Genomic DNA, 25,955 nt, shown 5'->3' with positions numbered 1-25,955 from the left:
TCAGATTAAAGGAGACTCCGGAGGCATTGTGAATCAAATTAACACGTGGACCTTGATCAGATCCTAATTTAAAGACAGCGGTGGTCGAGGCCAGACTGAGAGCAATGGAGTGGCTTGGCCTATGGATCCGGCATTGGATGCTATTCGGAAATTACTAACTGGTGTGATGACAGGACTGCGGTCACACAGGAACACAGCCTATTTCTTAGGAATGTAAAATGAAGGATGTAGAGGCGAAAACATGCACTGCGTGTAATTTACCATGAAACACTTCAATAAAAAAATAAGCACAGTAAGTATGGCAAAATGTAAACAATCACTAGGTCTCAGTTCAGTTCAGTCACTCAGTCGTGTCCGACTCTTTGCGACATCATGAATCGCAGCACGCCAGGCCTCCCTGTCCATCACCAACTCCCGGAGTTCACTCAGACTCACGTCCATGGAGTCAGTGATGCCATCCAGCCATCTAATCCTCTGTCGTCCCCTTCTCCTCCTGCCCCCAATCCCTCCCAGCATCAGAGTCTTTTCCAATGAGTCAACTCTTCGCATGAGGTGGCCAAAGTACTGGAGTTTCAGCTTTAGCATCATTCCTTCCAAAGAAATCCCAGGCTGATCTCCTTCAGAATGGACTGGTTGGATCTCCTTGCAGTCCAGTGGTGGATATATGTGTTCTAAATAATTCTCTCCTTTTTTTTTTTTTTTTTGCAGCACTGCGAGACACGAGGGACCTTAGTTCTCCAACCAGGCATCGAACCTGTGCCCCCTGCACTGGAGTGTGGCGTCTTAATCACTCGCCCACTAGGGAAGTCCCTTTCCCTGCTTTTATAAATTTTATATATGCCTCCAGATGGTGGTAAGGGGTCAAAAGGACAGCACAGACCAGAGCTGTAAATACTTGGGAAAGTCCACCCATTGCCAGCAGCAGCAGCATCTCTGAGACACAGACCGAGTTCTCCCTCTCATGACCTGTCACCCCCGTCACCCTATGTCTAGACTCAGATCCTGGAAAGCTGGCTCTCCTGCAGGCTGGAGGAAGGCGGTGATGGCTGGCTGGCTGGCTGAGTGATAGGAGAGGGATTTGTGAACCAAATATGCACAGGTGTCTGCCTCAAACACCTGCAGCTGCCCCTGGGCTAAGATTTGTGTTCACTGTCTCTTCTGGCTCTGCCCACCTGCCAGCCAAACAAATATGCACCTTTACACACACTGTGATCATTTCACTCCCCTGCTCAGTCCCCAGCCAGGAGTCCCCACAGTCTTATCTCCCCGAGTGCAATGTGTACCCCCTCTCCAAGCCCCGGTCCCACCACACCCCAGGTCCACTGTGCTGTCAATACCCAGCCTCATTTCTGCCCTGGTGTGGAAAATCTTGCAGCCTCTTCTCCAGTAGCCGTGGCGGACTCCTGCTGGGTCACCCCCCACCTCCCCAGGGGTCCGCCACGCAGAAGGCTGCAGGTACAAATGCTGGGAACCACCGCCACCCTGGGCGGGACCAGGGTGACACACGTGGGGGCTCGGAGCTGGGGCCTGTGATGAACTTACTGGAGATCTGGGCCCTGCTCTCCTCCCCTCCCCCGAGAGGCCTCCCTCCCTCCTCTCTCACAGCCCCTACTTCCAGGGAGGAGCCCTCCAGCTCCACATGGGTGAAGCATGGTGAGCAGGCCTGGGGGTGGATTGCAGGAGATATCTGCTCAGGAGTAATCGAAACACAGATGCCTCCCCACAAAGGAAGGACAGAAAGCTGTCGTGACCCCACCCTGAAATCCAGCATATCACCCCACCCCCAGCCCAAGCCTCTGCCCCACCCACCCACAGCCTCACGGGGCCAAGAAGGGGAGGGGAGGGGACGTGGGTCAGGAATGTAGGGCAGGGCAGAGCAGGAGCAGCTGGCTACGGCAGGATTCTTTTAGGGCCCAGGAGGAGCAGGCAGCTAGGTCCCTGGAGCCCCAGGCTGGACCTTGGAGCTGATTCTGTCCTTGGGCCACCCCCACACTGACTCCTCTCCACTGCAGCCCTCCCCATCATGGCCACCACGCCCAACCTGGCCCAGCCTGGAGGGCAGAGACTGGCCCTACTCCCCACACCCCTAGTGCAATCCTCTCAGACTCGGGATGTGAAGTGAGCATCCCTGGGGCACTGGGTCCCAGCTTCCTCCTCCTCCTCCATCACCACCTCCACCGCCAGAGTTAGAGAGAGCCAGCAAGGGAAAAGATGTGCCTGGGCATTCCCTGGTGGCCCAGAGGAAAGGACTCCACACTCTCCCTGCTGAAGGCCTGAGGTTCAATCCCTGGTCAGGGAACTAAGATCCCACAAGCCACTCAGAACAGAAAAAAAAAAAAGGTGTGCCTTCCCTTTGATCCTGGACTTCCACTTCGGGGAACCTGTCCCAAGAGGATAACTGGACAAGTAGGTGTTCTGGCATGTAGGGACTAGGATGTTCAGTGAAGATTGTGCAGAATAGCAAGAAATGTACAGCCAAGCCAAATGCCCAAGACTAGAGTTGCTTAAATAAGTGAGGTACATCATGGGAAAACACAGCTCAATGTATTCTCCCCAGAAAGCCAGCATACAAAGCCAGATGTGCAGTTTGACCATTTTGTACATGTTTATTTGTGGGTGCATAAAAGACTAGAAAGTCCATATAGAGGCTGTCAAGATAATCACAGTGGTATTGCAGATAACTTTTTATTTTAGTTTTTCAAGTTTTCTCCATGGAGCATATATTATTTTTTAATCAGGAAAAAACAGTATGGGAATCCCCTGGTGGTCCAGTGGTTAGGATTTGGCGCTTTCACTGCCGGGGCCTGGGGTTCTATCCCTGGTAGGGGAAATAAGATCCTGAAAGCCATGGAGCACAGCAAAAACAAAAAAGTTTTAATTAAGAAAGGAAAAAATATATATGTATTTTCCCAAAAACAATGGGTTGTATGGATTGCTCTAGAGGAGGCTGAGACCCTACCTTAGGGCACAGGACAGGGTAAGTCCAACGTCTCATTCCAGTGAAATCACAATTAAATGAAAGCCAAGGGCAGTTCGGACATCTGCCCATGGAATTCAGTCTGCACGGGAAGGCCAGCGCCCCCTCCTGGAATTACCCGTGTCTCAGAGACTTAAGACTCAACAGGCTCTTAGAGACCATTTCTCTGGGCTCTCCACTGTACAGACTAGAACAGGCCGGACTCTGTCTTGGTTACTGATTCCCCAGTGACTAGAACTGTGTCTGGCACATAGTAGGTGCCCATTAAATGTTTGCTGAATGACTTAGTGAGGTCTGATGAAAACTAAGAGATGGGCTTTCCAGACCAAGGAGCAGGCCTCAGACCCCACCCCTACAAGCGTTAATACAGTTGGTCTGACATGGGATGCTGGAACTGGGTTTTAAGACACACAGGGATTCTCAGATGCAACAGAGCACCGTAGAGGATAATCATGGAGATAGAAACACTCTGAGAGGCAGGGCCTTGCCAAAATCACCCCTCCAGTTAGAGACAAAGCAGGTCCTGACCCTGAGACCCGGGGCTTCCTCCACATTGACCTCCGCCTTCCTGGGTCCTGACCTCCAAGGCCCACCCTCCTGGAAAAGCAGATCACAGCCCCTGTGATCACCGAGCCCTGAGTGACACACGTCCAGAGGCCCTGACCCCAAGTGGTGCTCCAAGGCCCAGCCATAGGCAATCTGACCCATTCCGGGCCTCAACTGCACGACCTAGTCCACCCACACTCCCCAGCTTACTGAAAGGGTCTGGGGGCCCCTCCTCTGGGCACTCAAAGTAGACCCTCAGGGAACTGCATGTGAGACCCAAGGGGCCCATCCCGCACTCGGGGCCAGTTCCCCACAGCCACTGCCAGAAGCCACAGTATATCCTTCATGGGCAGTGGCCTCCCTCCACCTCTGCTGCCTCCCACCCTGGGGTGGGGTGGGGGGGGCGGCACGAGGCAGTGTCCTGGCCATGCACTCCTGCCAAGGACACGCATGGGCCTGCTCTCCCTTCCTGCCCGAGGTCTCAGCCTGCTCCAGGATCCACTCCTCAGACCCCTCCCGTCCTTCCAACCCAGAGTTAATGTACAATCATCACCAGGAGCTCTAATTACCCAGGCGGCTCTAATTGGCCTCCTCCACTTGGCTCACAGAGCCCAGCTGGAATCTGAAGGCTGCCCCAGACTCCCTCCTCCACCAGTGCCTGCACTTCCCACCTCCCAGCTGAGCAGCCTCACTGGCCACCAAGGCTGCCCTTGTCTTCACCAAATTCATTTCCTCCAGCCCTCATTGGGCACCTCTTGGGCACCAAGCATTGGGATCGCCTGGGAACTCAATCAAATCACCCTCCAGGGTTCGCAAATACGGGCCCCAATAGCCAGGGTGAAGGCAAAGGGGGACCAGAGCTGAGGATGGAGGCAGAAAGATTCCGGCGAGGATGGAGCAGAGGGAGAATCACAGAGAGTGATGCTTCTCTTTTAGACACCAAATGTCTAAATTTTAGGCTCAAAATGCAGATTCTGATTTAGTGGTACAGGCTCGGGTGTGAGATTATGTATTTTCTAACAAACCTCTCCGTGATGCAGATGCTGCTGGGCCAAGGACCACACTTCGAGTGGCCATGCTTTGCGGTGTTCAGAAATCATTCTTCCCTTGAGTTTGGCTCTGAGCATGTGCCCAGCACAGTGCCGGACTGAATGAATGGGATACTTAATCAGTCCTGGCAGAGTGCCCAGCATTAGAAGGCCCTACAGAGAAACCTCCAACTAATCATAAAGCGTCAAACAATACAGTTAACATCGGAGAGGAACTTGTACAAAGTAGTTTGAAGCACAAGGAAAAGCGGTTAATTCTGCCCTGGTTGGGGGTGGGGGGTGGGTGGGGGGCTGGATCTCACAAAGGAAGCGCTTTGCACCAGGTCTGAGAGGGTGGGTCAGATTTACCCAGGTGGAGACTGGCTGAAGGGCGGGGGCAACACAGGAACAAAGGTAAAGAGACAGGCCAAGGTTCCAGGAATCTCAGTCCAAGTGGTGCATCGGGGGTGTGAAGAGGAGGTGAAAAAAAAAAAAAGACAATTGATTTGGGGCCAGCACATGCCGGTGCTAGAGTGCCGTCTGGGAGGGCGGGCATGCAGGCGTCGCAGCAAGTTGGGTGCTCTGGGAACCAGCCCCTGGAGCAGAAGCGCTCTGGCAGTCACAGGCCCAGCCTCAGAATCAGATTGGCGAGCAGGAGGCTGCTTCCTGGGGCAGGAAGGGCTGGGGCGGGAAGGAGCTGTTAGGAAGCAATAGAGGGAATCCCTGGCAAGGGGATGAGGCCCGTGTGAACGGCAGGAGGAGACGTTTCCCTTGGGCTTCCCTGGTGGTCCAGTGCCTGGGACTCCCCGCTTCCACTGCAGGGGGCGTGGGATGGGTCCCTGGTCAGGAAACTAAGATCCCACCTGCCAGACAGTGCGGCCCCGCCAAAAATTTCCCTTGATTCTGTTAGACGTCACAGGTGCTGAAAAAGCCCTCCTGGGGGCTTAGCCCTAACACTGGGCAACAGAGAAGATGGTCATTTCTCCAAAGCCCTGGGCCTGTCCAGACAGCAGAAAGGAGGCTTCCACCATCTGCCACACCCTCTGCTCCTTCCCTTGGTTATCAGAGGTGTTGACTCCGTGCCAGCCGGGCAGCCTGGCTAGAGGGGCAGTCCAAGAGTCGTTGCTCTCTGAGGGAGGTCAGCTCACCGTGCCCTCACCCACTCCCATCCTCTAGGAAACCGAACAAGAGAAGAGACTGGCGGGGAGAGGTCGAAGGGCTGGGGAGTCCGCATCTGAACGGAGAGGGGGCTGGGAAGGCCTGGAGGTGCTGAGATAAGGCTTGAGGTATGCTAGAATTCCCAGTCCGCATCCCCCTTTGGCTGACTCAGCCCTCCCGCCCTCGAGATCTTTCCCACACGACTAAAGCTAAACTCCCAACAAGACACCAAGGGAGCCAGGTGACTCCCACCTCCTGAGCTCAGGGTCAGCTCGCCCTGGGCTGAGGGTGCCAAGGCTGTCCTCCAAACCCCCGGGGAGAAGGCACCTTGTAGCCAGTTGGCGTCGAGATGAGTTGGGTCAGCAAAGAGGGTGGGTTCATCCTAAAGAACCGCTGGGTGTGGTAGATGAGACCATTTAACACAAGTCCGAAGACTGTAAAACGTGACACAGGTAACAGGCCCCACCCTGGGGCTGGAGAGGTGCAGGAGCCACTCTCCCCTCCGCCCCAGGGACTCACTCAACTGCCCTTCGGAAGATAAACCCATTTCCTCTCATTCTTTCCCTGCCCTATGCCAGCTCCAGGCCTGGCCCTCTCCAGGGACGTGAACGGATTCCTTGCTCGTCCAGACCCTGTGGGGTGGCGGCCAGAATTAATTAATGTTTGCAAAGTGCTCCAGAGATCCTGGGACCAGGGACCCAGGGGCGCCAGATGAGCTGCGCAGGAAATTGCCAGGGAGAGGCGGGGAGAAGGGGCCGCCTGACGGGACCTGGGACGCCTGGAAGGAGAGGGCGGGGAAGAGACTCCTAGAGACAGGGAGCGGGGCAGGAGAGAGCTCGGAGGAAAACGTGCGACCCTCCGAAGGTGCGGCAGGTCGGTAACTAGACGGCCCGGGCTCCTGGCCCTCCCGTTCACCATCACCACCACCACGATTCCGCCTCGCTCCAAAGTCGGCCACGTCCAGGCCCGGATGCCTGTCCCCGACTACCGCCACGGCCACCCACCTGCCTTCCCGCATAGGGACCACCTGCAGAGGAAGTCCCAGGCGCCCCCTCCTCTGGGGAAGAAAGGCAAGCGTGCAAGGGTGGAGGCTTCGCGAAGGGGGCGCCTCCTGCCAACACAGGCGGGGCGCCCGACTCCTACCTAGGCAAATATTTCACTTCCTTTCTCTAAAAGGAGGCGAGCCGCTCCCCTGTTCCTTCAAGCTGGGGGACGACCAGGTCCCCTGAAGGCAGGAGGCAGCAGCAGAACGCACGCAAATGGCACCGGGGCCCACCGCGCCCCCTCCCCGCCCGCGCCCCCCTCGAACTCGGCTCGCTCACCCCAAAGTGCTGATGAAGCCATTGACGGAGCCCTCGGCGTACAGGGAGACGATGTCCCCGATGTGGAGGAAGCTGGACATCTCGCTCATGGCTGCGGCCCTCGGGGGAGCCGGGGCGGTGGAGGCGCCCAGGGGCGCGCGACCAGGCGCGGTGCGGAAAGCGGAGACGACCCGCGAGGCCGAGCGGGGCGCGCCCCCACCTCGGAGCCGGGCGCTCGTCGCAGCCGGGGCGGGCTGGTGGCCCCCGGAGCGGAAGGCGGCGCGGCGCGGCCGGGGAGCCGGAGGTGGCGTCCGGGTGAGGAGGTGCCCGCGTCTCGGAACACCCGCCACCCGCCCGCCCGGCCCGGCCCGCGCCTACCTGCGGCGCAGAGGAGCAGGAAGTCTGGGGCAGCTGCACACACATGCAAATCTCGCCCGGGAGGCGGGGAAGCCACACCCCGCCCCCCCGGCCCGCCCGCCGGCACCCACGTGCGGCGGCCCGCCTCCCGCGCCCCTCGCGCGTCCGGGCCCAGCCTCCCGGACGCCAAGGCGGCCGCCAGCCCCGCGCGATCCCGACGGCTGCCGGGACAGATTTCCAGCTCCGGCGAGTCCCCGGCCAGCTTCCCGGAGCCGCCATCCCTGGGAGGCCCAGAGGGAGCTCTCAGCCCTCGAGGTTCGCCGAAACGTCTACTCGGCCCTCGAGTCGCTGAGGGCTGGGCGGGCGGCCGCGAAAGGGTGAGCCCGGGCGCCCCACGCGCGCTCCCTTGAACCGCGCCCGGAGGACGTGCCCAAGAGCGCCCTGGCTGCGGCCGCCCTGCGGCCACCGCACCGTCTCCGCTCCCAGCTGAGAGCCGTCTTGCGCGGAGAGGCGCGTTCATTCCTTCGCAGAGCACATCGGGATTCATTTTTCTTAACGTAAAAAGCCTTTTCATTGCACAAAAGAAAGTGCTAGGGCTTGGAGGGGAAATGAAGCAATGGGGTGGGTTTTGTTTTTTTCTCGCCGCATTCCTGTGTACAAAGAGATCCAACTTCCGAATCAGTTCAGCCGCTCCCTCTCCAGGAGTTGGCTCCAAAACTCCTGGCTTCTTCTGTCTTTCTTTTCTTTTAAGGGGGGAAGGAGGAGGGCAGGAGTGAAAACTACCTTCGCTGGTTAATTGCGCACCCGAGCGCCAACGAGGACCAGACCAGGGCCAGCCCCCCCGCCACCCCCGCCCCGGGAGTGACCCGCTATGGTGTAGCCGCTGAGCAAAATTTTGTTCATGAAGTCCTCCCCTCAAACGCCCGTCCCCAGCTCGCCAGCTTTCTGTTCTGTCCCCGGGCGCTGCGGTGTTTGCTTCCTAGTCCTTTTATCTTAGCTTCTGGGATAGAGTGCCCAGTGCCACCCATTCGATCACGTTTACTCCCTTCCGACACCCCCACCCTGACTTCCTGGGAAGGGGGAGGCTTATCCCTGGGCGATAGGGAGGAGGGGGCTGAGGATTGAAGGTGGAGAGAAAGACCCCGGAGGGATGAACTACGAGGAGCCAAGAGACAGCTGCTGACCCAGGGGGAGAGAGTGAGGAGCCCCTGGACCTGTGGCTTTTTCACAAAGACCCCTAGAATGTGGGAGAGGAGGACGCCTCCAGGACTGCTGAGTTCAGTATTTTCCAGTCTTTTCACCAGGACCCCACAATAGCAAATCAATTTTACCTCAGACCTGTCGGCACCTTCATCCATATATAAGCAAAACAATAGTTTCACAAAACAATACTTACCCTTATGACCTGTGATTGCACTCTGATATTTTCTGTTCTATTTGTTTTGTTTCATTTTGGTTTTTAAAACTGATTGTGAACCACTAAATTGCTCTGTTAAATGTACCAAATGAGTTGCAAATTGCAGTTGGAAAGACCTCACCCTGGCCACTCTGCCAAAAGGAGATGAGCAAATCCTGGAGAAGGAGAAACAAACCTCTAGGTCACACAGCCCCGTACATGGCAACTGGAACCAGCAACCCTACCCTTGACCCCCAGCTCCTGACCGCCTGGCTCAGTACTCTCTCCAGGGCCTGGCGCTACACTGGAGCCTCAGCTGTCTGTCCCCGGAGCCCAGCTGGGAAGGGCCAGCCCCTGAAACAGCTTCACTTGCTCCCAGAAGTCAGGACTCCACTGCATTTCCTGCAGACAGAGCGGAAACATACGCATTTGTTCCACAAGCATTTATCAAGGGCCCACTTGTGCCGGGCCAGTTGCCTAGTCCCCTGCCCCAGACAGTGATGATGAAGAGGAGTGCGCTGGAAACACCCGCTCCAGCGGCTTCACTCTGGACGTGTGCCTTCCTTGCCCCAGCCACATACGAGGATCCATGTCCTTCCTCTCCTAAGATTCAAATGGAGGGTTCCACAACTCGGCCAAGGTCTGACAGCCTGCAAGTGGAGGTCAGGCCTACCTTGCCCAAAGCACCTGCCACTGGTTCCCCCTTCACCCCCAGGTCAGGAGTACTCTGATCCTCTGTCCCTCCACCAACCAGGAGCACTCAGAGGTGGGGAGAGCAACCGCCATCTGGCTGAGAAGCCCTGGGAGGGATGCCCTGGCAGCCTCCTGCCACACACACACTGCCTCTGGGTGCTCCTCTGGACCACAGCACCCATCCTGTGTTCCCAAAGGAGACACCGCTGGGCTTCAGACCCCCCACCCCCACCCCATCACCTGCCTCTTAGAAATCATCTCCACTGGAAGCACTTTTATGCATCTGGGTTCTGAAGTAGTTTGTTTAAAGAAAGGTTCAGTTGGTTAAAAAATAATAAAATGTAAGAAACTGATGATATAGCTGCAGTGAGTTCACGCCCCCCTGTGTTTCCTCATCACCCACATGATCAAATCTACAGGACTCAGCTCAGCACACCAGACCCTGTCTCCCCACCCACCCCTTGGCAGGCACAAAGGTTGCTGCTCCAGAATGGTGCTGTGAACTGCGCAGGCTGATTTTCATGGGCCTGGGATCGAGGCCCAGTTCTGCCACTTTTCCAGAGGCCGGTCTCCCAGCCTCCATTTCCATACGTTAAAGGGGGAGGATACCATTCCAACCCGTGGGGGCAGTGGGATAAAGCACAGCACCACCACCCCCCACCCACCCCCGGTTAAGAAGGACCGAGTGCGTTCAACCTCGTTTCCCCAGGACCACATCCACTCCCACTCCACCACTCCCTGCTTTCTATTCCTACAGTCAGAAGGAACTCTCCTTCTTTGATACCCAGAGCAGCAATCTTTTAAGTCTTATTATGAAATATTTTCAGAAATAAGATTACATTTAAAATAATAGATTGAAAAGAGAGTTAGTGCCCTATACCTATCCTCCAACTTTGTCAAATCTTCATATTTTGCAAAATTTAGTTCCAACATATATTTTTTTTAACTAAACAATTCAGTTAAAAAATGAAAAAAAAATTCAGTTGAGGTTCCTTACATGGGTACGTGCATGCTGAGTTGCTTCAGTTGTGTCCAGCTCTTTGCAACCTTGTGGACTGTGGCCCGTCAGGCTCCTCTGTCCCTACATACACCTCCCCATCTACCCCGGGCCCTGCCCCAGCTCTCCCTTCCCCCTCCAGAGAGAACCCTGATTTGGGAATATTGTTTCCTGCAGTTTTCACACTTGAAAAGGTACAGATGCATCCATAAACAATGTATGCTATCTCTCCGCAGGGCTTTACATTTTGAGTAAATAGTGTCACCTCGAGTGTAAACTCTGGCACATGGAGCAGAGTGACAGCCCACTTCCTGCCCACATCACGATTGGTTTGTGTATGGTCGGTGGCCACGAAAGCCCTGTCTCGGTTTGGGCTGCTACAGCCACGTTGCAGTGATCGTTCTTGCCTGCTTGTGCAAACGCTTGAGTGTCTCTAGGGCAGTGTGGGTCACACTATGGACTCAGACATACTCATGAGTCCTGAAATCAGCTGAAAGGGTAAAGATCAGCACTTTTTAAAACTCAAAATTGATTAGGAAATAACCAGCATCACTAGTCTTCGGGGTCACCATTACGGTGAAAGTCCTGTGTCGTGAGTGGCATGTGTATTCTGGATCTCAGTGTGGGATTTAAAAACTCTACTCCGGAGTGAGAACTTAGAAGGTGCACTTGCTGGATCTCAGGGAAGGTGCAGTTCGATCTCCTAGGAGTTGATGAATTACATTCCAAAGAGTCCTTTCTAAGTCACCTTCTCATGGGTCACTCGGAGAAGGCAATGGCACCCCACTCCAGTACTCTTGCCTGGAAAATCCCATGGACGGAGGAGCCTGGTAGGCTGTAGTCTATGGGGTCGCTAGAGTCAGACACGACTGAGCGACTTCACTTTCACTTTTCACTTTCATGCACTGGAGAAGGAAATGGCAACCCACTCCAGTGTTCTTGCCTGGAGAATCCCAGGGACAGGGAAGCCTGGTGGGCTGCCGTCTACGGGGTCGCACAGAGTCAGACACGACTGACATGACTTAGCAGCAGCAGCAGCAGTAGCAGCATGGGGTCACTAGAAGTATGTCTGCTGAGCCATGCCCCCACCAACACTTGCTGTTGTCAGGCTTCTTAGCCTGAAATTTTTTTGTTTCCCCACTCTCAGAGAACAGATTGGGGCCATCTTGAATTGTAATGCTCTCTCTCCCTTTTGGCCTTCCCCATTAGACCATGAGTTCTTAGATAGACGAGGCTGTGTCTGCGTTAATTTGTGTCCCCACCGGGCCTGGCATGTAGCAAGTGTTCACAAAATCTATGCAGAATTGAACTCTCAAAGAGGAGGAGGATGGGGAGAGTATAAAAGTTATTCCAGGAGGGCTTCTCCGGTGGCTCAGTGGTAAAGAATCTGCCTGCCGTTGCAGGAGACACAGATTTGATCCCTGGTCCAGGAAGACCCTCCATGTCATGGAGCAACGAAGCCCATGTGCCACAATTATTGAGCCTGTGCTCTAGAGCCCGGGAACTGCAGCTACTGAGCCCACGCACTGCAGCGATTAAAGCCCGCACACCCTAGAGCCTGTGCAACAAGAGAAGCCACCGCAGTGAGAAGCCCGAGCACCGCAAGGAAGAGGAGCCCCTGCTCTCCGAAGCCAGAGAAAGCCTGCTCACAGCAAAGAAGACCCAGTGCAGCCAGAATAAATAAAAACTTTTAAATAAATCAATAAATAAATCTGAGAAATAATAGGAGACTGTGGGAGCCCTGGCTCAGGGTATCAGACTGCCAGATCCCCAGGCAGGAGGTGGGAGCTTCCAGGGATGCTGTAAGTGGTTGGAAAGGAGAACTGATGGGCCTGACCCCTCCTGAGAGGCTTCAGTGGGATGACCTGAAGCTGGGACAAAGATTAAGCCCAGGAAGGAGGCTGCCTCCATCCTCCTGGCAACTGGTTTGCCTGGTTCAGGCCCTAACCTCCATGGCTGGGTTCCTCCAGCACCACCTCCCAAGGGGTCCTCTTCTAGAAGGAAAATAGAGAGGATGGGACACTCGGGTCAGAAAGCCCAAACTCAGGATTCTCAGGGAGCCAGTGACTGCAGGCGCCTCCAGGAGGGGAAACTGAGGCGCTGGGCCTAGATTGGGGGGATGGGGAATTTCTTCTTAGCATATCTTTTTTCACCTTTTGAATTTTGGACCATGTGGATGTTTAACCTATAACCAAAACTAAAGATGCTCAAATTCTTAGCCCTTTAGTTGCAAGCACCAAGCACCCTCAGAAAGACCTCCAGGAACCCACCTCCATCCTGCATCCAATCCAGACCTGAGGAGTCGAGGGAAGCCAGGGGGTGGTGCTCAGACCCTTCCCTGGACTCAGAAGGAACTCGGAGCTGTGCTGAGGAAGGGGCCACCAGGTTTGACTCCTAGGCCCTGTCACCAGCATGCTCCCCACCTCCCCACCACCACAACTGCCTTTCTAGGCTTCTCCCCAGCTCTGCCATGTGACTCTGCAGAGGGTCCAGACCTCTGCGAGTCCCAGGTTCCTTCTTGTAGCCAGAGTTCACACCACCTTCCCAGACTTCACCCCTGGTGTCAACTGTTCTTGGAGCTTTCTCTGGTCCTCCCTGACGGGGCCTGCGAGGTGCAGGATGGCCACCCCCATGCTGGCAGTGCCATCTCAGGGTTTGGGGCCGATAAGAGGCCGTCTGCAGGGCTTCCTCGGGCCCTCGCCCCTGACATAGCAGCCGGGCCGGGAGGGGAGGCAGAGTTGGGCCAGAAGGGCTGACTCAGTGCAGCAGCCACCCTGCCCGGTCAGCCGGGCACCCCACCCAACGCCTGCCGGGGTTCCCAGAGAATTCCTTCCCCATGCCATAAGCTGCCCTGGGCGGGCACCCCAGCCCTCAACAACCACTCAGCCACAGCCAGGGCTGCCCGCCTGGCCAGCCTTCACACACACACACACACACACACACACACACACACTCACACGCTGAACCTCCCAGGGCGCCTGGAAGGAGACAGAACTTGTTCTGTTGGTCATCCTCCACCCCCACCTCCCAGCCTTTAATGTCATATCTATTCATTTCAGACACTCACTGACCACTGACCACAGGCAAGGGACTGAAGAGGAAACGGACAGAGGAATGCAGCCAGCTAACCCGAACGCGCGGTCCCCGCCTGGGGAAGACGGAGATCAAAGAGCCTGTGGCTGCCCATCCCCTGGTCCCACAAGAGAGAGTGATCCCCTCCTTCTGCTCAACTGCCTCTTGAGAGCCAAGCCCCTGGTTCTGAAGACCTGAATCCAAGGGGCCTGATCTTTCCTCCTCCTCTGCCCTGAGGGGTCGCGAGCAGATAAGGCGACCCCTCCCTGGACAAACTGTGAAAAGCAAAAGTCCTGGAGCATGACCACGGGGTCCTGGCCCCAAGCAGTCCTCTGCAGAGAAGCTGGCCCGCCTCTCTGGACTTCAGTGTCCCTGCGTGTGGAGTAAAAATAGAGAGCTGTGTTTCTGAGATCCTGGCAGGAAACTGGCCCCACGTCCCCAGTGGGTGATTAAAGAGAGGCAAGTGAGTGGACGGACTTGCAGAGAGAGGTGTAGGCAGGGTTCAGGGCTCAGCCAGAGGTGGTGCAGCTCCCGGGAGCTAGTGACCAGAGAGAGTCCAGGCCTGGAAAGCGGCCAATGGATCAATCATTGACCTTCTCCCCCTTCCAGTGCTCTGGTCTCTTTCCAGTGCCTCCCGCTGGCTCAGAGGACAAGGGATCCTGGGTAACTCAGGCCACAGAGGCCAGCCACTCAGCACACAGAGCAAGCACGGAACAGCGGACAGTGGATCCAGAGCGGGGCGATGAATGGAGAGTATCTGTTGATAACATAAGTAACTACTTTGTAAAACATTTAGCTCAAGCAGCAAATATCTCTATAATTGTTCTTGTTGGCATAGTCCTCAGGGTTCTCAATAAATACCAATAAGTCTAAAGAAATGACAACCTAATAGGGGAATTTTGTTTAATAGGATGACCAAAGAAGGGACTTTTTTTTTTAAATGTATTTATTTTTAATCGGTGGTTTCTGCCATACATTAAGGCTTCCCAGGAGGCATTAGTGGTGAAGAACACTCCTGCCAATGCAGGAGATGTAATAGATGTGGGTTTGATCCCTGGGTCAGGAAGATCCCCTGGAGGAGGGCACAGCAACCCAGTCCAGTATTCTTTCGTGGAGAATCCCATGGACAGAGGAGCCTGGCGGGCCACAGTCCACAGGTCGCACACAGAGTCAGACACGTCTGAAGCGACTGAGCACGCACACACACCATATCAACATGAATTTTTAGGAGGAGAGACGTTTATAAGACAGAAGATTTTATCCACAAAGCAGACTTCCATGTCCTCTCCCCAGTAGAATAATCAGCTGTTGAGTAGCCACTGGCCAGAAGGAGGAAGTAAGGGGTGCAGGGCTGGGCTGCACTCGCTCCCTATCATTCTGAGTCAGAACTGGAGGGTGGTGGAGGCTCCAGGGGAGGCTGTCTGATTACAGCTCCCCGTTACCCTCTGAGGTTACCCTATTTCGGTGCCCGGGTCAGGACCTTGGCAGGAGCCCCGGAGAAGAGGGAGGCCTCTGGCAGTTCTGCGTCTTTCCAGGCTCGGGGAGGGGGCCCTGCCGTGTGAGGGGAAACTGTCCAGGCCCTTACGCTCCACCTGCCAGCAAGGTAAGCAGGTCTGGAGGAGTGAGCTCATGTCAACGCGGTGAGCCTGTAGAGAAAGCAGTGTGAAAACCCTCCTGGGACCAGCCCCAGGCAGGAGCAGCCTTTGTCTGGCAGGAGACAGTGGGGTGATGTCAAGTCCACCTGGGTTGGGCCCTGCCTCCAGCTGCGCCCCACACCCACCTTGGCAGGACGGAGGCCTGGGGGCCGGCTGAGGGCTGAACCTGGCAGACAGGACCCCCTCCTGCACCCGGCTTGCCAGCCTTTGTCTCTGGAGCATTCAGAAGAGGTCGCGCAGCAAGGGGCGTGCCATGCCCTCTGGAGGGGGCGGGGAGAGGTCATGGTCGAGGCACTCCGCTCTAGGGGGAGAGGGAGAGAAAGGCTTGCTGTTTGCCCAGGAAGGGAGCAGACACTGGGGCCCTTGTCCTGGGGCAGCGGGGGAGCTGCTGGCCAGATGGAGAGCGGCCGGGGGCTAGGGCAGGGGAGAGGAGGGATTCCAGGCCCAGCCATCAGCCTCTTCCTCCCAGCCCCCATCCAGCTCCTGGGCCTGCCCGAGACTCAAGGAAGGGCAGCCCCAACTCCCACCCAGATACAGAACCTCCAAAGGCAGTCCTGAGGCTGAGGGCCCGACGCTGCAGAAACCCCCCGGGTTTGGACCATTGACGCTGGGCAGGCTTCTCCCTGGAAGAGGGTCTCCTGGTCTGTGCCCGCACACACTCAATCGTGTCCGACTCTTTTCGACCCCATGGACTGTAGCCCCCCAGGCTCCTCTGTGCATGGGATTCTCCAGGCAAGAATACTGGAGTGGGTCGCCACGCCCTCCTCTAGGGGAATCTCCCAACCCAGGGGTCAAACCTGCGTCTCCTGCGTTGGCAGCCAGTCTCCTGGTTGGCAGTGAATAAGCCCAGCCTCAGGCCTTCGGAGCAGCTTTCCGGTGAGGAGGGTTGAGTCCGGGACCCAACAAGCACTGATGAAATCTGTGCTGCGTGCAGGGCCCTGCACAGGGTGGGAGAGTGAGAGCCCCCTGAGGGCCTGAGAAGCCTGGTCACCAGGCGCCCGGCTCCCGCCCAGCCCCTGACCCCCAGCAGACAAAGGGCTGGGGCTGGCAGAACCAAGCCCAGCAACTCCCTCTCAGCCTGGCCCTGTTGTTGTTCTACACCCTCTTTGTAAACGTAGCCACTCCCAGGAGTGTCCCCAGCACCTCAGCCAGCCCTCAGCCCTTGTCCAGGGTTGGCTGGGGGCGCAGAGAGGAAGGCCCCCCAAGGCCAGGCTCTTGGAGCAGGAGGAGCAGGGGCGGCAGGGGCAGGGTGCGCCGGGCAGAAAGAGAAACAAAAACCACCACCCACTGCTGACCCCTCGCGTCCACCCCTAGGTGGCGCTCTGGGTGCACTAGCGCACTTAAGCTTGTGTGTGCGTGTTAGCCCGTCGATGGATTCCGACTCTGCGACCCCATGAACTGTAGACCTTCAGGCTTCTCTGTCCATGGGATTCTCCAAGCAAGAAGACTGGAGTGGGTTGCCATTTCCTTCTTAGCCTGCCATCCTCCTTTTATAGGTGAGGAGGCTGTGGCTCACCGTAGCTAAGGAGACAAATAGCTGATGGACAGGGAAGGGAAATTCTGTTACTGAAGAGTTTGGTAAAGGTTGCACAGCCACTAAAGTGTCTCTGTTTTTCAGATGAAGAAAGTTCAGGGAGGTGAAGAGATCCACCGAAAGTCACACAGCTAGCAAGTGACAGAATTTGGGCTTGCACTCAGGCTGGCCTGGCCCCGGAGCCCACGGTTCCATCTTCAGGCTGCAGAGGGCCCCAGAGAGGGAGCCTGGAAAGACTCTGTTCTCGGAGATTCCAGGCAGAGGGCGGCTTCTCTGCCCTTGCAGACCTTGCCCCAAACCCCTCCTCAGTGGTAGCCGGGGGCGGGGGAGGGGGGGAACCCTTGCAGTTGGGACAGGGACTCCACCAAGGCCTGTGCCTCCAGCCTCCACCTCCGGCTGCCACCTAGTTCTTTCCTCCGACTCCACCTTCCAGGGGCCTGGCCTGGCTCCCTCCATCCTGGGCCAGGCGGGCCTCCGCACCAGGGCCAGGTTGCCTCTGGGCACCACCGTCTGCGGGCCACACACAGGCTGCACCTACCCTAATTCCAGCAGATTTCAGCGCCAACCACCATGATTCATTAGCTCCCCCTTGTCCCAACAGACAAAATGCACAGCAGGAGGGAAAGAGGTCAGACAGCAGGGAGGACTTCCAGGTTGTAAGGAATGGGAGATTCGAGAATTGGGAACCAGAGAAGGTAGGGTCCTTTAAAGGAGGAATATGCTAGGCTGCCTGAGTGAGAATCCAAATTCAGGGGTTCCGGACTAATCCACTTCCTCTGGCTCCTCCAGCTTCCTCCCCTCTGGGCCTGAGTGCTGGAGTGGGAGCTGGAAGCTTGCCTCCGGAACCTGTTCAGACCTGCAGCCAGACCCATACCTGCAGCAAACGCTGGTCCCGTTCAGCAGCAGAAAGAATGAGCACTCACTGAACACATACTGCGGTCCCTCTCTGTCTCTGTCAGCTCATGTCACCTTCAAATGGCCCTAAGAAAGCTATGGTCCTTATGTCCACTTGACAGCAAGGAAACTGAGGCTCGAGGCCTCTTCCAGGATTCCCCATATTCCCAACATCTGTTCGTCCTTCAAGGTTAAGTTTAAATGCCCCACTTCTTGCCCAGGACCTCTGCCCTCTGCGGGGCTGCCCACAGGGACCACTGCTAATCAGAGCCCCAGCTCTCCAGGCCAACCTGCCATTTCCTAGCTCTTTACCTGGAACAAATGACATCCCTAAATCTGATTGCTTACCTGCCAAGGGAAATGATGAAGCACCAAACAACAGAGGAGGGTGGTGAGCGTTCAGTGAGGTAACAGACATAGGGCCCTGCAACCAGTCCCTGGCACAGAGAGGGCGCTTAACAGAGGCAGGCTGTCATTGCTGATTTTATTTCATATGCTCTCTTATTGGCTCCTCATCGTCTTAACTCTGTAAGTTCAGTGAGGCCTCACCTGGACATCTCAGTCTTGGTTTGGGTTCCCCAGGACACAAAGATTCAAGGGCACACACATACATAGAGGTGACCAGAGTGAACCCCAATAGAGGACGGGAGAGGCGAGGCAGGGAAGGGACAGAGGCAGGCATGGCGGTGATGTCGACCAGCTCCCACTGTGGAGCCCAGCCCTGCTGGGGAGCTCGGGGAGCCGGGTCAGTCTCTGATGTGCCCTTCTCACCCCCGCTGGCCTCAAACCCCAACTACATGCCAGGCCCGTTTCCTGTAGCTCTGAGCCCTGCTGACGGACCATCCAAGGCTCCTGCCTTGTTCAGTTAACAGACAGGGACAGGAGGCCAAGCCTTGGAGACAGGGGTGCCAGAGGCTGAGGGCTGAGCCTGGTTGAGAGCCAGCTGGGCACAGAGATAGGCATCAAGAACACTCTGTGTATGTGAATGTGCTCAGTCGCTCAGTCGTGTCCGACTCTTTGCAACCCCATGGACTGTAGCCCGCAGATTCCATGGGGGCTCTGAATCCCCCTCAGTCCATGGGGATTCTCCAGGCAAGAATACTGGAGTGGGTTGCCATGCCCTCCTTTGGGGGATCTTCCCAACCCAGGGATCAAACCCATGTCTCCCGCATTGCAGGCAGATTCTTTACCATCTGAGCCACAAGGGAAGCCCTTGTCCTGGCCAAACAGGAGGGACCCGGTGGAGGTGCTGCCCGGAGGCTCACAATCAGATCTTGGCAGATCACTGCCATCAGGTACAGGAGGGAGAGTGGGTAGCCTGACCCAGCTCCCCTTGCATTCTCAGACCCCAGGCCACCATCTCTGAGGGCTCTGAGTCCAGTCCAAGCAGGTTCAGCCTGAGAGACAAGCTGGGGAGAGGACTAAGGGAAGAAGAGAAATATTTGGGCACAATGTTCTAATGACTATTGCTACCTAACAAATTCTCCAAAACCTGGTCGTGTGAAACAACGGCCATTTCATTTTGCTCAAAGTTCTGTGAGTCAGGGATTCGGGAAGTACCTGGCTTCCTGAAGGTGGGTCTTGCTGGGGGTCTGCCGTGTGATTGCCATCAGATGCCAGCTGGGGCTGGAGTCATCACAAGGCTCGTGGGCTGGTGGTGCACGACGGCTGTTCCCGGCACGGCCAGCAGGGGGAGCGCCCCTGAGCTGCAGATGGGACCCCGTCCACGTGGCTTCTGACTTCTTACAGGGGGGCTGCTTTATCCCAGAGGGAAGAGGTGGAACCTGGGTGGTCTTCTCTAACTCAGCCTCAGCAGTCACAGAGCATCACTCCCACGGTACCTGATGATGGAGGCAGTCATGGCCCTTCAGAACCAAGGGGAGAAGGACACAGTTCCTCTCTCCCTGGGAAGAGAGCCAAAGGGGCCATGTTTTAGATTGAGCTCAGGTGACATCTCAGAACAGGTCCCTCTCCCTGTGCTACCTGGGATCTCACAGGTTACAGGCCCGGGGGACACTAGGAGACTTTGAGGCAGCATCCATCCTACAGATTCAAAGACTGGGGCTCTGAGAGTGTAGGGCCTGGGCCTCTGCACCTGCCTCAGCTCCATCCGGCCCATCTGTGACAGTGAAGGCCAAGGAGCCCTTGGGCCCTGAGCCCCAGGATGGGTGAGCAACCTGGAGAGGTGTGTGTGGGTGGTGGTGCACGGGCCCGGGGGTGTTTGAGTGCGAGTGTGTGTGCCCGCGAGGATGCGTGCATGCGGCTGGAGGGGGGAGGGTTAGTCTCCTCCCTGGAAGAAACTGTGCTCCACCCCTCCCTGAGGACCTGGGTTCTGCAGGGCTGACGGGGAAGTCAAGGCAGCACCACGGGGAGGACAGGGCTTCAGGGGGAGGGGCTGAGCGAGAACGAAGCCTGTGGGCTGGGAGTCAGATCCTGGGGTCTCGGGGTTCAGGGCTCTCAAGAAGAGGGTGACAATCATCAGAAGCCATGGACAGCTTCCTGGTGGCACAGTCAACCACGGAAAGACCTGCAGAGATGGGGGGAGGGGGCGTGGGGGGCCAGGGAAGCCAGATAAACACATCATCTCCAGCTCCTCCCTGAGCCAAGAAGTAAAATGCCCCCCAGCACCCCGCCTGCCCCACAGTCCCCAGGGCAAAGTGGCCCAGGCAGGCCAGCACCCCACGTGTGACAAAGCCTGTCACCAGCCTCTGCCCTCCCTCGCCGGTGCCCACCAGGGCCCCCTGCTCACAGCTGTGTACCCAAAAGGCTCTCAAGAGGCTTCCGCTGAAGGAAGAAGGCGCAGGTGCGTGCTGGGGCTGGCTGTGGGCAGGGGTCCCCCCGGCTACTGCCCTCGCTCCTCTGCTGGGCCTCTGGGCAGGGTGGCTGCTGCAGCAGCCAGTGCCCACTCCAGGGGCCCACCCAGGCCTTCAGGCACTTCCTGAGCAGCAGGACGTATCCTGGCCTGAGTGCCCCTGGAAGGAGGCAGCTTATCAAAGGGGAAAGGACACTTTGTTCAGGCCTGGTCACTCGCCCAGACTGGGGGTGGCATGTTCGGGGCCTGGCGGGTAGGGCAGGGCACTGCCAACAGGAGGGTCCCAGCCAGCAGGCTGGGGCGGGAGGTCTGGGGAGGGCGGATGCGCCGGCTCCACGCTCCAGGCGGTGCCAGGACCTTGGCCCTTCCAGAAATGCGTTCGGGCGCCCCCTTCCCCTTCACAGTCCTACCTTCTCTCCATTCCCGTCCTACCTCTCAGTCCTGGAGGGGCTTTGCGTTCACTCCGTTCATTCATTTAAGCCCTGTGTAAGGGTGCTTGGAAGGTACTGGTAAGGCTCTAGACCCTGGGGACAGAGCAGCAAACAACACCGCCCGCAGTGCCTGCCCTCGGGAAGCTCACGCTCCAGTTGAGAGGCCACAAGCGCATAAACAAACTAAACACATGATGTGTCAGATGACGGAAGCGCTCTGAAGAAAAGTGAAGCAGAGGAGGGGCGCAGAGAGGGAGTGGCGTGGAAGAGAGAGATGGTTTTTCTTTATACGGGGTGATTAACAAGGTGACAGCAAAGGAAAGACGTCAAGTAGGTAAAGAAGTGAGTTGTGTAAATTCCTAGGAGCAAAGCCGGCATTGCAGCGGGAACAGCAAGTGCGAAGGCCTTGAGGCAGGAGCGGGCTGCGCCTGCGCAGGAAACAACACGGGAGACAGCAGGGGCCGCCAGGCCAGAGGGCAGGAAACAGCAGAGCCGGCCTGCCGGAGCGCGGAAGACAGCAGGAGGGCGGCCGGCGAGGCTGGAGACAGAGGGCCCAGACGGCAAGCGGCCGTGGGAGCACTTGGCTCTCACTTGGGCGATGGAGAGGCAGTGTAGGGCTTTCAACAGAGGAATTGTTTATTATTAACATTAACTGTTTAGTTGTTTTTTTAACTGTTTAAATTTTTTTTTTTTTTTTTAGTATTTTTTAAGTGTTTATGTTTTAAAGTAACAGTAGCTCAGGAATTCACTGAAAGTCCAGCGGTTAGGACTCAGCGCTTTCACTGCTGGGGCCCAGGTTCAATCTCTGACCTGATCTGGGAAATAAGATTCTGCAAGCCGCACAGTGTGGCTAAAAAGGAAAAAGCAACAGTAACCCATGTTACCTAGTGCTTAATATATATCAGCCACTCTTCGAAACAATGAATATGTATTAGCCCATTCACTCTTCCCAATAATCTTCATTAAAGATGAGCATACACTGATACTAGGGAGGTCTCCACCATGAGATGCTGGCAGCACCCCGTCCCACGCTGTGACAAATGAAAAATGTCGAATGTCCCTGGGCAGATGGAATAGCCCCGGGTGAGAAGCACTGCCGGAGGGTCTCCCAGCCCCCCCGCCCGCCTCTGTCCCAGCTCAGCCCCGCACCTCTCCCTACAAGTATAACAGCCCCTAACTGCCCCTGCCTCCTCCACCGCACGCCTCATCCTAGATGCCACGACAGAGCCGCTCCCCACTCTATGGCCCTCGACGGCTCCCACCGCCCTGAGGATGCTCAGCAAGCCGCTGAGGTTGGTGCCGCGGCCCTGTGTAACCCGGCCCTACAGCTGCGGCTCTGTCCTCGAGGCCCTCGTGCCGCTGCCCTCCCTCTCTTGCCCAGCCTGGTACCTTGTGCTGAGCCCGCTCTTTGCCAGCCACGGTGCTGGGCACCCAGACCTGGGGACAAAGCTCCCGGAAGCCTGCCTTCACGATGTGTCTGTCCAGGGGAGGGGGAGCAGGGAAACACGTGGATCCCATTTGTTCCATAGCCAGGGAGCTGTGAGGGCCCTAGAAGAGGAGGTGCCAGAGTCGAGCTGTATAGGATGGGCAGGGCTGTGAGAAGGAGCAGGGACGATCTGGGGGCAGCAGCTGTGAGGGGCTTGGGAAGTGTGGCTGTGATCAGGGCCCAGCCAAGGCACGATATTGCCCGTGTACAGAGAGACAATCGGCAGGGAGCCAAGGACCGAGTTCACATACGGGCAGACTCACCAAGGGAGACCTGGGAGAGGGGAGACCAGGGTGGTTCCGTCTGGATCAGAGAGGCAGACAGTGGGGCCCCGGTGCCGACTGGACACTCCCCCCATCCCCGGCGGGTCCCCCTGGCAGGCATGCCCTTTCCCTTTACTTCACCTGTCAAATCCCTCCTGCTCCTGCAAGCCCAAGTCACAGACGGTGCCTCCTCCTCTTTAAGGCCTTCTAGGTTCCTCCCTGATGGAATCACTAGCTCCTTCCTCTGCTTTCCAAACCTGTGTTATAGCAACATCTTGCTCTGATTTTTACTGCAGGGTTGCCCTGACCCCACGTGCCCACTGTGGATTTCACGAGGACAGGGAGGCAGTCGTTTCTGCTTGGTCTCCGGACAGGTTAAATCGAACTGCCTTCAGCAGAGGCAGCCCCAGCCCTCCGCGACCCGGGGATCCGGGGGTGGGGGGTGAGGGGGACATGGAAATACCCACCGTTGGGCATCTGGCCCAGGAGCGCACCTTCGCGGGAGGGGGCACCATCGGATTGCGGGGCCGTCGAGGCCAGGACGCATTGGCGGGGCCTGAGTGCGCACAGGCCCTGCTGAGGCGCGGTCGCCCACGGTGGCCGGCAGGCCCTCCTCCGACTGCACTCCCCGAGGCTGACCCTGTCCAGCCGGAGGCGGCGGCGGAATGCGGCTGAGAGATTCCGCGCGGCGAGGGCCCGGCTGACCGCCGAGGACCGGCGGCGCCCCCTGGTGGTGGAGCCGCTCCGGTACTCCTCACGGTCCATTTCAACGCCGCCCCACTGCCCTCCGAGTTACAGCAGCCGCCAGCGAGGAACTCACCCCCGACCCCAGCAACCTCCTGCGCGGTACCCCCCGCCTCACAACCGCCCCCCCCCCTCCCCCGCCGCTCACCCCTACGGTCTCGTCCCTATGCAGCCGCCAAGGGGGCCTTTTAAAATGTTAACCACTGGGCACTCGCTCTGATAAGCTTAAACCCCTCAAGGGACTTCCCTGGTGGGTCCAGTGGCTAAGACTCCCAATGCAGGTGGCCGCGGTTCGATCCCTGGTCAGGGAACTAGATGCTGCAAACTGCAGTTAAAGACCCTGGCTGCTGCAGCTAAGACCTGCCACTGACAAATAAAGACAAACTTTTAAGATAAGTAAAAACAAACTCTCAAAACCCAATCAACAAAGGATGTGATCTCCTTCCTTTCTGATCTCACTCCCGCTCTGGCCACGCAGGTCTACTTCCGGTTCCTCACACGCTCCAGGCCTGCTCCTGCCTCAAGGCATCGGCCCCTGCTGCTCCCGGGCTGGGGCATTCCCTGACGCCCCCGCGGTCCCTGCCCTCCCTTCCTGTGGTCAACAGGACCTCCTCAGAGAGGCCTCCCTGTCCCACCCTCTGAGACAGCCGCCCAGCAGCTTCCTCACAGCACCTGCCACGCCCGGGTCCAGTTTCTGTTCAGTTCATCCTGCTAGCAATCCTAAGTGCTCATATAGTGGAGGATCAGCGTCTTGTTCAAGGCTCCCCCCAACCTTGCCCCCTCCTACTCCAGTGCCTAGAACAGGATGTAATGAAGTGAAGTGAAGTCGATCAGTCGTGTCCGATTCTTTGCGACCCCATGGACTGTAGCCTAACAGGCTCCTCCATTCATGGGATTTTCCAGGCAGGAGTACTGGAGTGGGTTACCATTTCCTTCTCCAAGAACAGGATGTGGTGGGTGCTTAATCAGTATTGATATTTGATCCCTGCCAAACAGCCCTTCTCTCAGCCTGCAAGAGAAGCCTGTGATTCGCCCATTTCCAGGATGTGAAAACTGAGACTCAGGGAGGTCAGGGGCCTGCCTGCAGTCACATGAGCTTGTCAAGCTGGAGCTTTGCTGCCACCTGGCAGAGCCTCTCCCCCCTGCTCCTGCAGCAGCTTTCCCACCTGGAAAAAAACCCAGGGGGTGCTGCCCTTCCCTTGCCTGGGGAGAGGCAATCCTGACCACCACTGCCTCTACGCAGGGCTCGAGGTGGCATTTTCCTCGAAGGCCCTGCCCAGAAGCCCCACCCGCCGTCTCCCCAGGCAGGCAGGCCTGCCTCTCACCCTGCCCACCTTTCCATCCACCCTACTGCCCCCACCACCACCTACTGCCTTCCTTTCAGCCCCTACCATCCCCCATGTGCCCTCAGAATGGATCCAGGGGCTGTTTCTCACCTCTGTTTCCCTCAGATATACAGTAAGAGAGAGAGAAACAGAGGCCCATATGCAGCTACCAACAGTGAGAGGTGACGGAAGATGAGGGGTGGAGGAGAGAGACATCGGGCAGGGGCAGCGGCTGGCAAGTTCTGACGTTCAGCTCGACTTGGACCTGCCGAGGGCACTGCCACCCTGACTGGTCCCTTTGCGCATATGAGAAAAAGGCAGCTCTCAGGGTCTCAGAGCCCTTCACCCCGGGCCAAGCCCCCAGTACAGGACCCAACCTGCAAGTGGTGCGCAGCCGCCCTCCCCTCGCTGTCTGCACACCAGGGACGGCAGGCCGGGTCTTAATCCCCAGACCAGGGATCGAACCTGTGCCCCCTGCAGTGGAAGCGCAGTGTCCTGAACACTGGACTTCAAAGTAAGTCCTGGGAAGACAGCTTTCAGTGCCGCCCAGGCCTCGGGTCAGACCCACAGATGCATCGGCAGCGTTCCCCGAAAGCCTTTCGGACACACCTGCCTGGCCCCTGGCCCCTTGCAGGGTGGGCCTGTGCCCAGCCCCCTGCACGAGCCCCCCAGGCCTTCCCCCCCAGCAGGTCCCTGGGCCTTGTCATCCCTGCCTTCCCCGCTCATGAGCGTCAAGCCAGGCCCGTCCACAAGCTGGCCAAGGACCGTCTGGGGCCAGGGAGGGGACCTCAAGCCTGCGTTGACTCAGAGCCCATTTCTGCTCCCAGCCTCACTGACCTTCCTCCCTGGGGTTCACAGGAACCCAGGGAGCGAGGTGGACCATGCGGTGCCAGGACTCTCACTTGACAGAAAGAGAGGAGCAGGGAGAGGGGGCCCAAGGTTGAGATGCTCCCCAAGAATCTAGCGCCCCTTGGCTCAGGTGAGCAGCCGAGGAGCCTGAGCTGCCCGCAGGGCCCAGCCTACCCTGACCCACCATGGTGCCCACCTGTGCCCAGGGGCCGCTGCTGCTGCCCAAAGACACCAGGGGCGGGGGCAGAGTGGCATCTGGACTGCTCTGCACCTCGGGGTCCCCCTCCAGCCTGGGCATGGCTGGCACCAGGTTTGGGGGCCTCCCAGGAAAGGGGAAGGCAGAGAAGTACCCTCTTCGTGGGGTCCGTGAGGAGGGCTGCGTCCATGCAGGAGACACCAGGGAGCCCACAGTCTGCCCTCCGAGGCCCCCAGGCTTC

At 57.4% G+C, this 25,955-nt stretch overlaps 2 protein-coding genes across 9 annotated transcripts in view; both read right to left on the bottom strand.

Annotated features, from left to right (window-relative positions):
- The window catches only part of ITPR3 (inositol 1,4,5-trisphosphate receptor type 3), a 67,634-nt gene extending 60,501 nt beyond the window's left edge, over positions 1-7,133 (bottom strand). The window contains 1 exon segment of the mRNA NM_174370.3: positions 7,032-7,133. Within this exon segment, the coding sequence (NP_776795.1) occupies positions 7,032-7,120 (89 nt within the window). The 5' untranslated portion in view covers positions 7,121-7,133.
- Positions 7,134-14,392: 7,259 nt separating this feature from the next.
- Positions 14,393-23,468, bottom strand: LOC100847319 (uncharacterized). Of its 8 annotated transcripts, XR_009492500.1 has the most exons (7): positions 23,068-23,468; positions 19,169-22,857; positions 16,324-19,029; positions 15,978-16,118; positions 15,721-15,803; positions 15,306-15,481; positions 14,393-15,171 (listed from the first exon to the last, which is right to left on the bottom strand). XR_009492500.1 is itself a non-coding variant. In XM_059880535.1 (5 exons), the coding sequence occupies exons 1-5, from the start codon at positions 19,216-19,218 to the stop codon at positions 14,977-14,979; spliced, it is 645 nt and encodes a 214-aa protein (XP_059736518.1). In that variant the 5' UTR covers positions 19,219-23,039; the 3' UTR covers positions 14,426-14,976. The 8 variants fall into 8 exon arrangements, 1 of the variants encoding a protein (XP_059736518.1); XR_009492504.1 differs by lacking the exons at positions 15,721-15,803; positions 16,324-19,029 and having other exon boundaries at positions 14,404-15,171; positions 19,169-21,701; positions 21,830-22,857; XR_009492501.1 differs by lacking the exons at positions 15,721-15,803; positions 16,324-19,029 and having other exon boundaries at positions 14,405-15,171; positions 19,169-22,399; positions 22,742-22,857.
- Positions 23,469-25,955: the final 2,487 nt, after the last annotated feature.

Source organism: Bos taurus, chromosome 23, assembly GCF_002263795.3.
Source record: "Bos taurus isolate L1 Dominette 01449 registration number 42190680 breed Hereford chromosome 23, ARS-UCD2.0, whole genome shotgun sequence".
NCBI classification, from domain to species: domain Eukaryota; kingdom Metazoa; phylum Chordata; class Mammalia; order Artiodactyla; family Bovidae; genus Bos; species Bos taurus.
The sequence above is the reverse complement of the archived record's forward strand: the minus strand, read 5'-3'. Positions and strand labels throughout refer to the sequence as shown.

Coding starts and splice junctions, on each gene's coding strand:
- LOC100847319 (XM_059880535.1), bottom strand. CDS start 19,218: ATGGCAATCACACGGCAGACCCCCAGCAAGACCCACCTTCAGGAAGCC. Junction 15,482..15,720: donor CCTCAGGACTGCCTTTGGAG/GTTCTGTATCTG, acceptor CTCTCCCCCTAG/AGCGGAGTGCCTCGACCATG. Junction 15,172..15,305: donor CAGGCCTCCGTCCTGCCAAG/GTGGGTGTGGGG, acceptor CTTTCTCTACAG/GCTCACCGCGTTGACATGAG.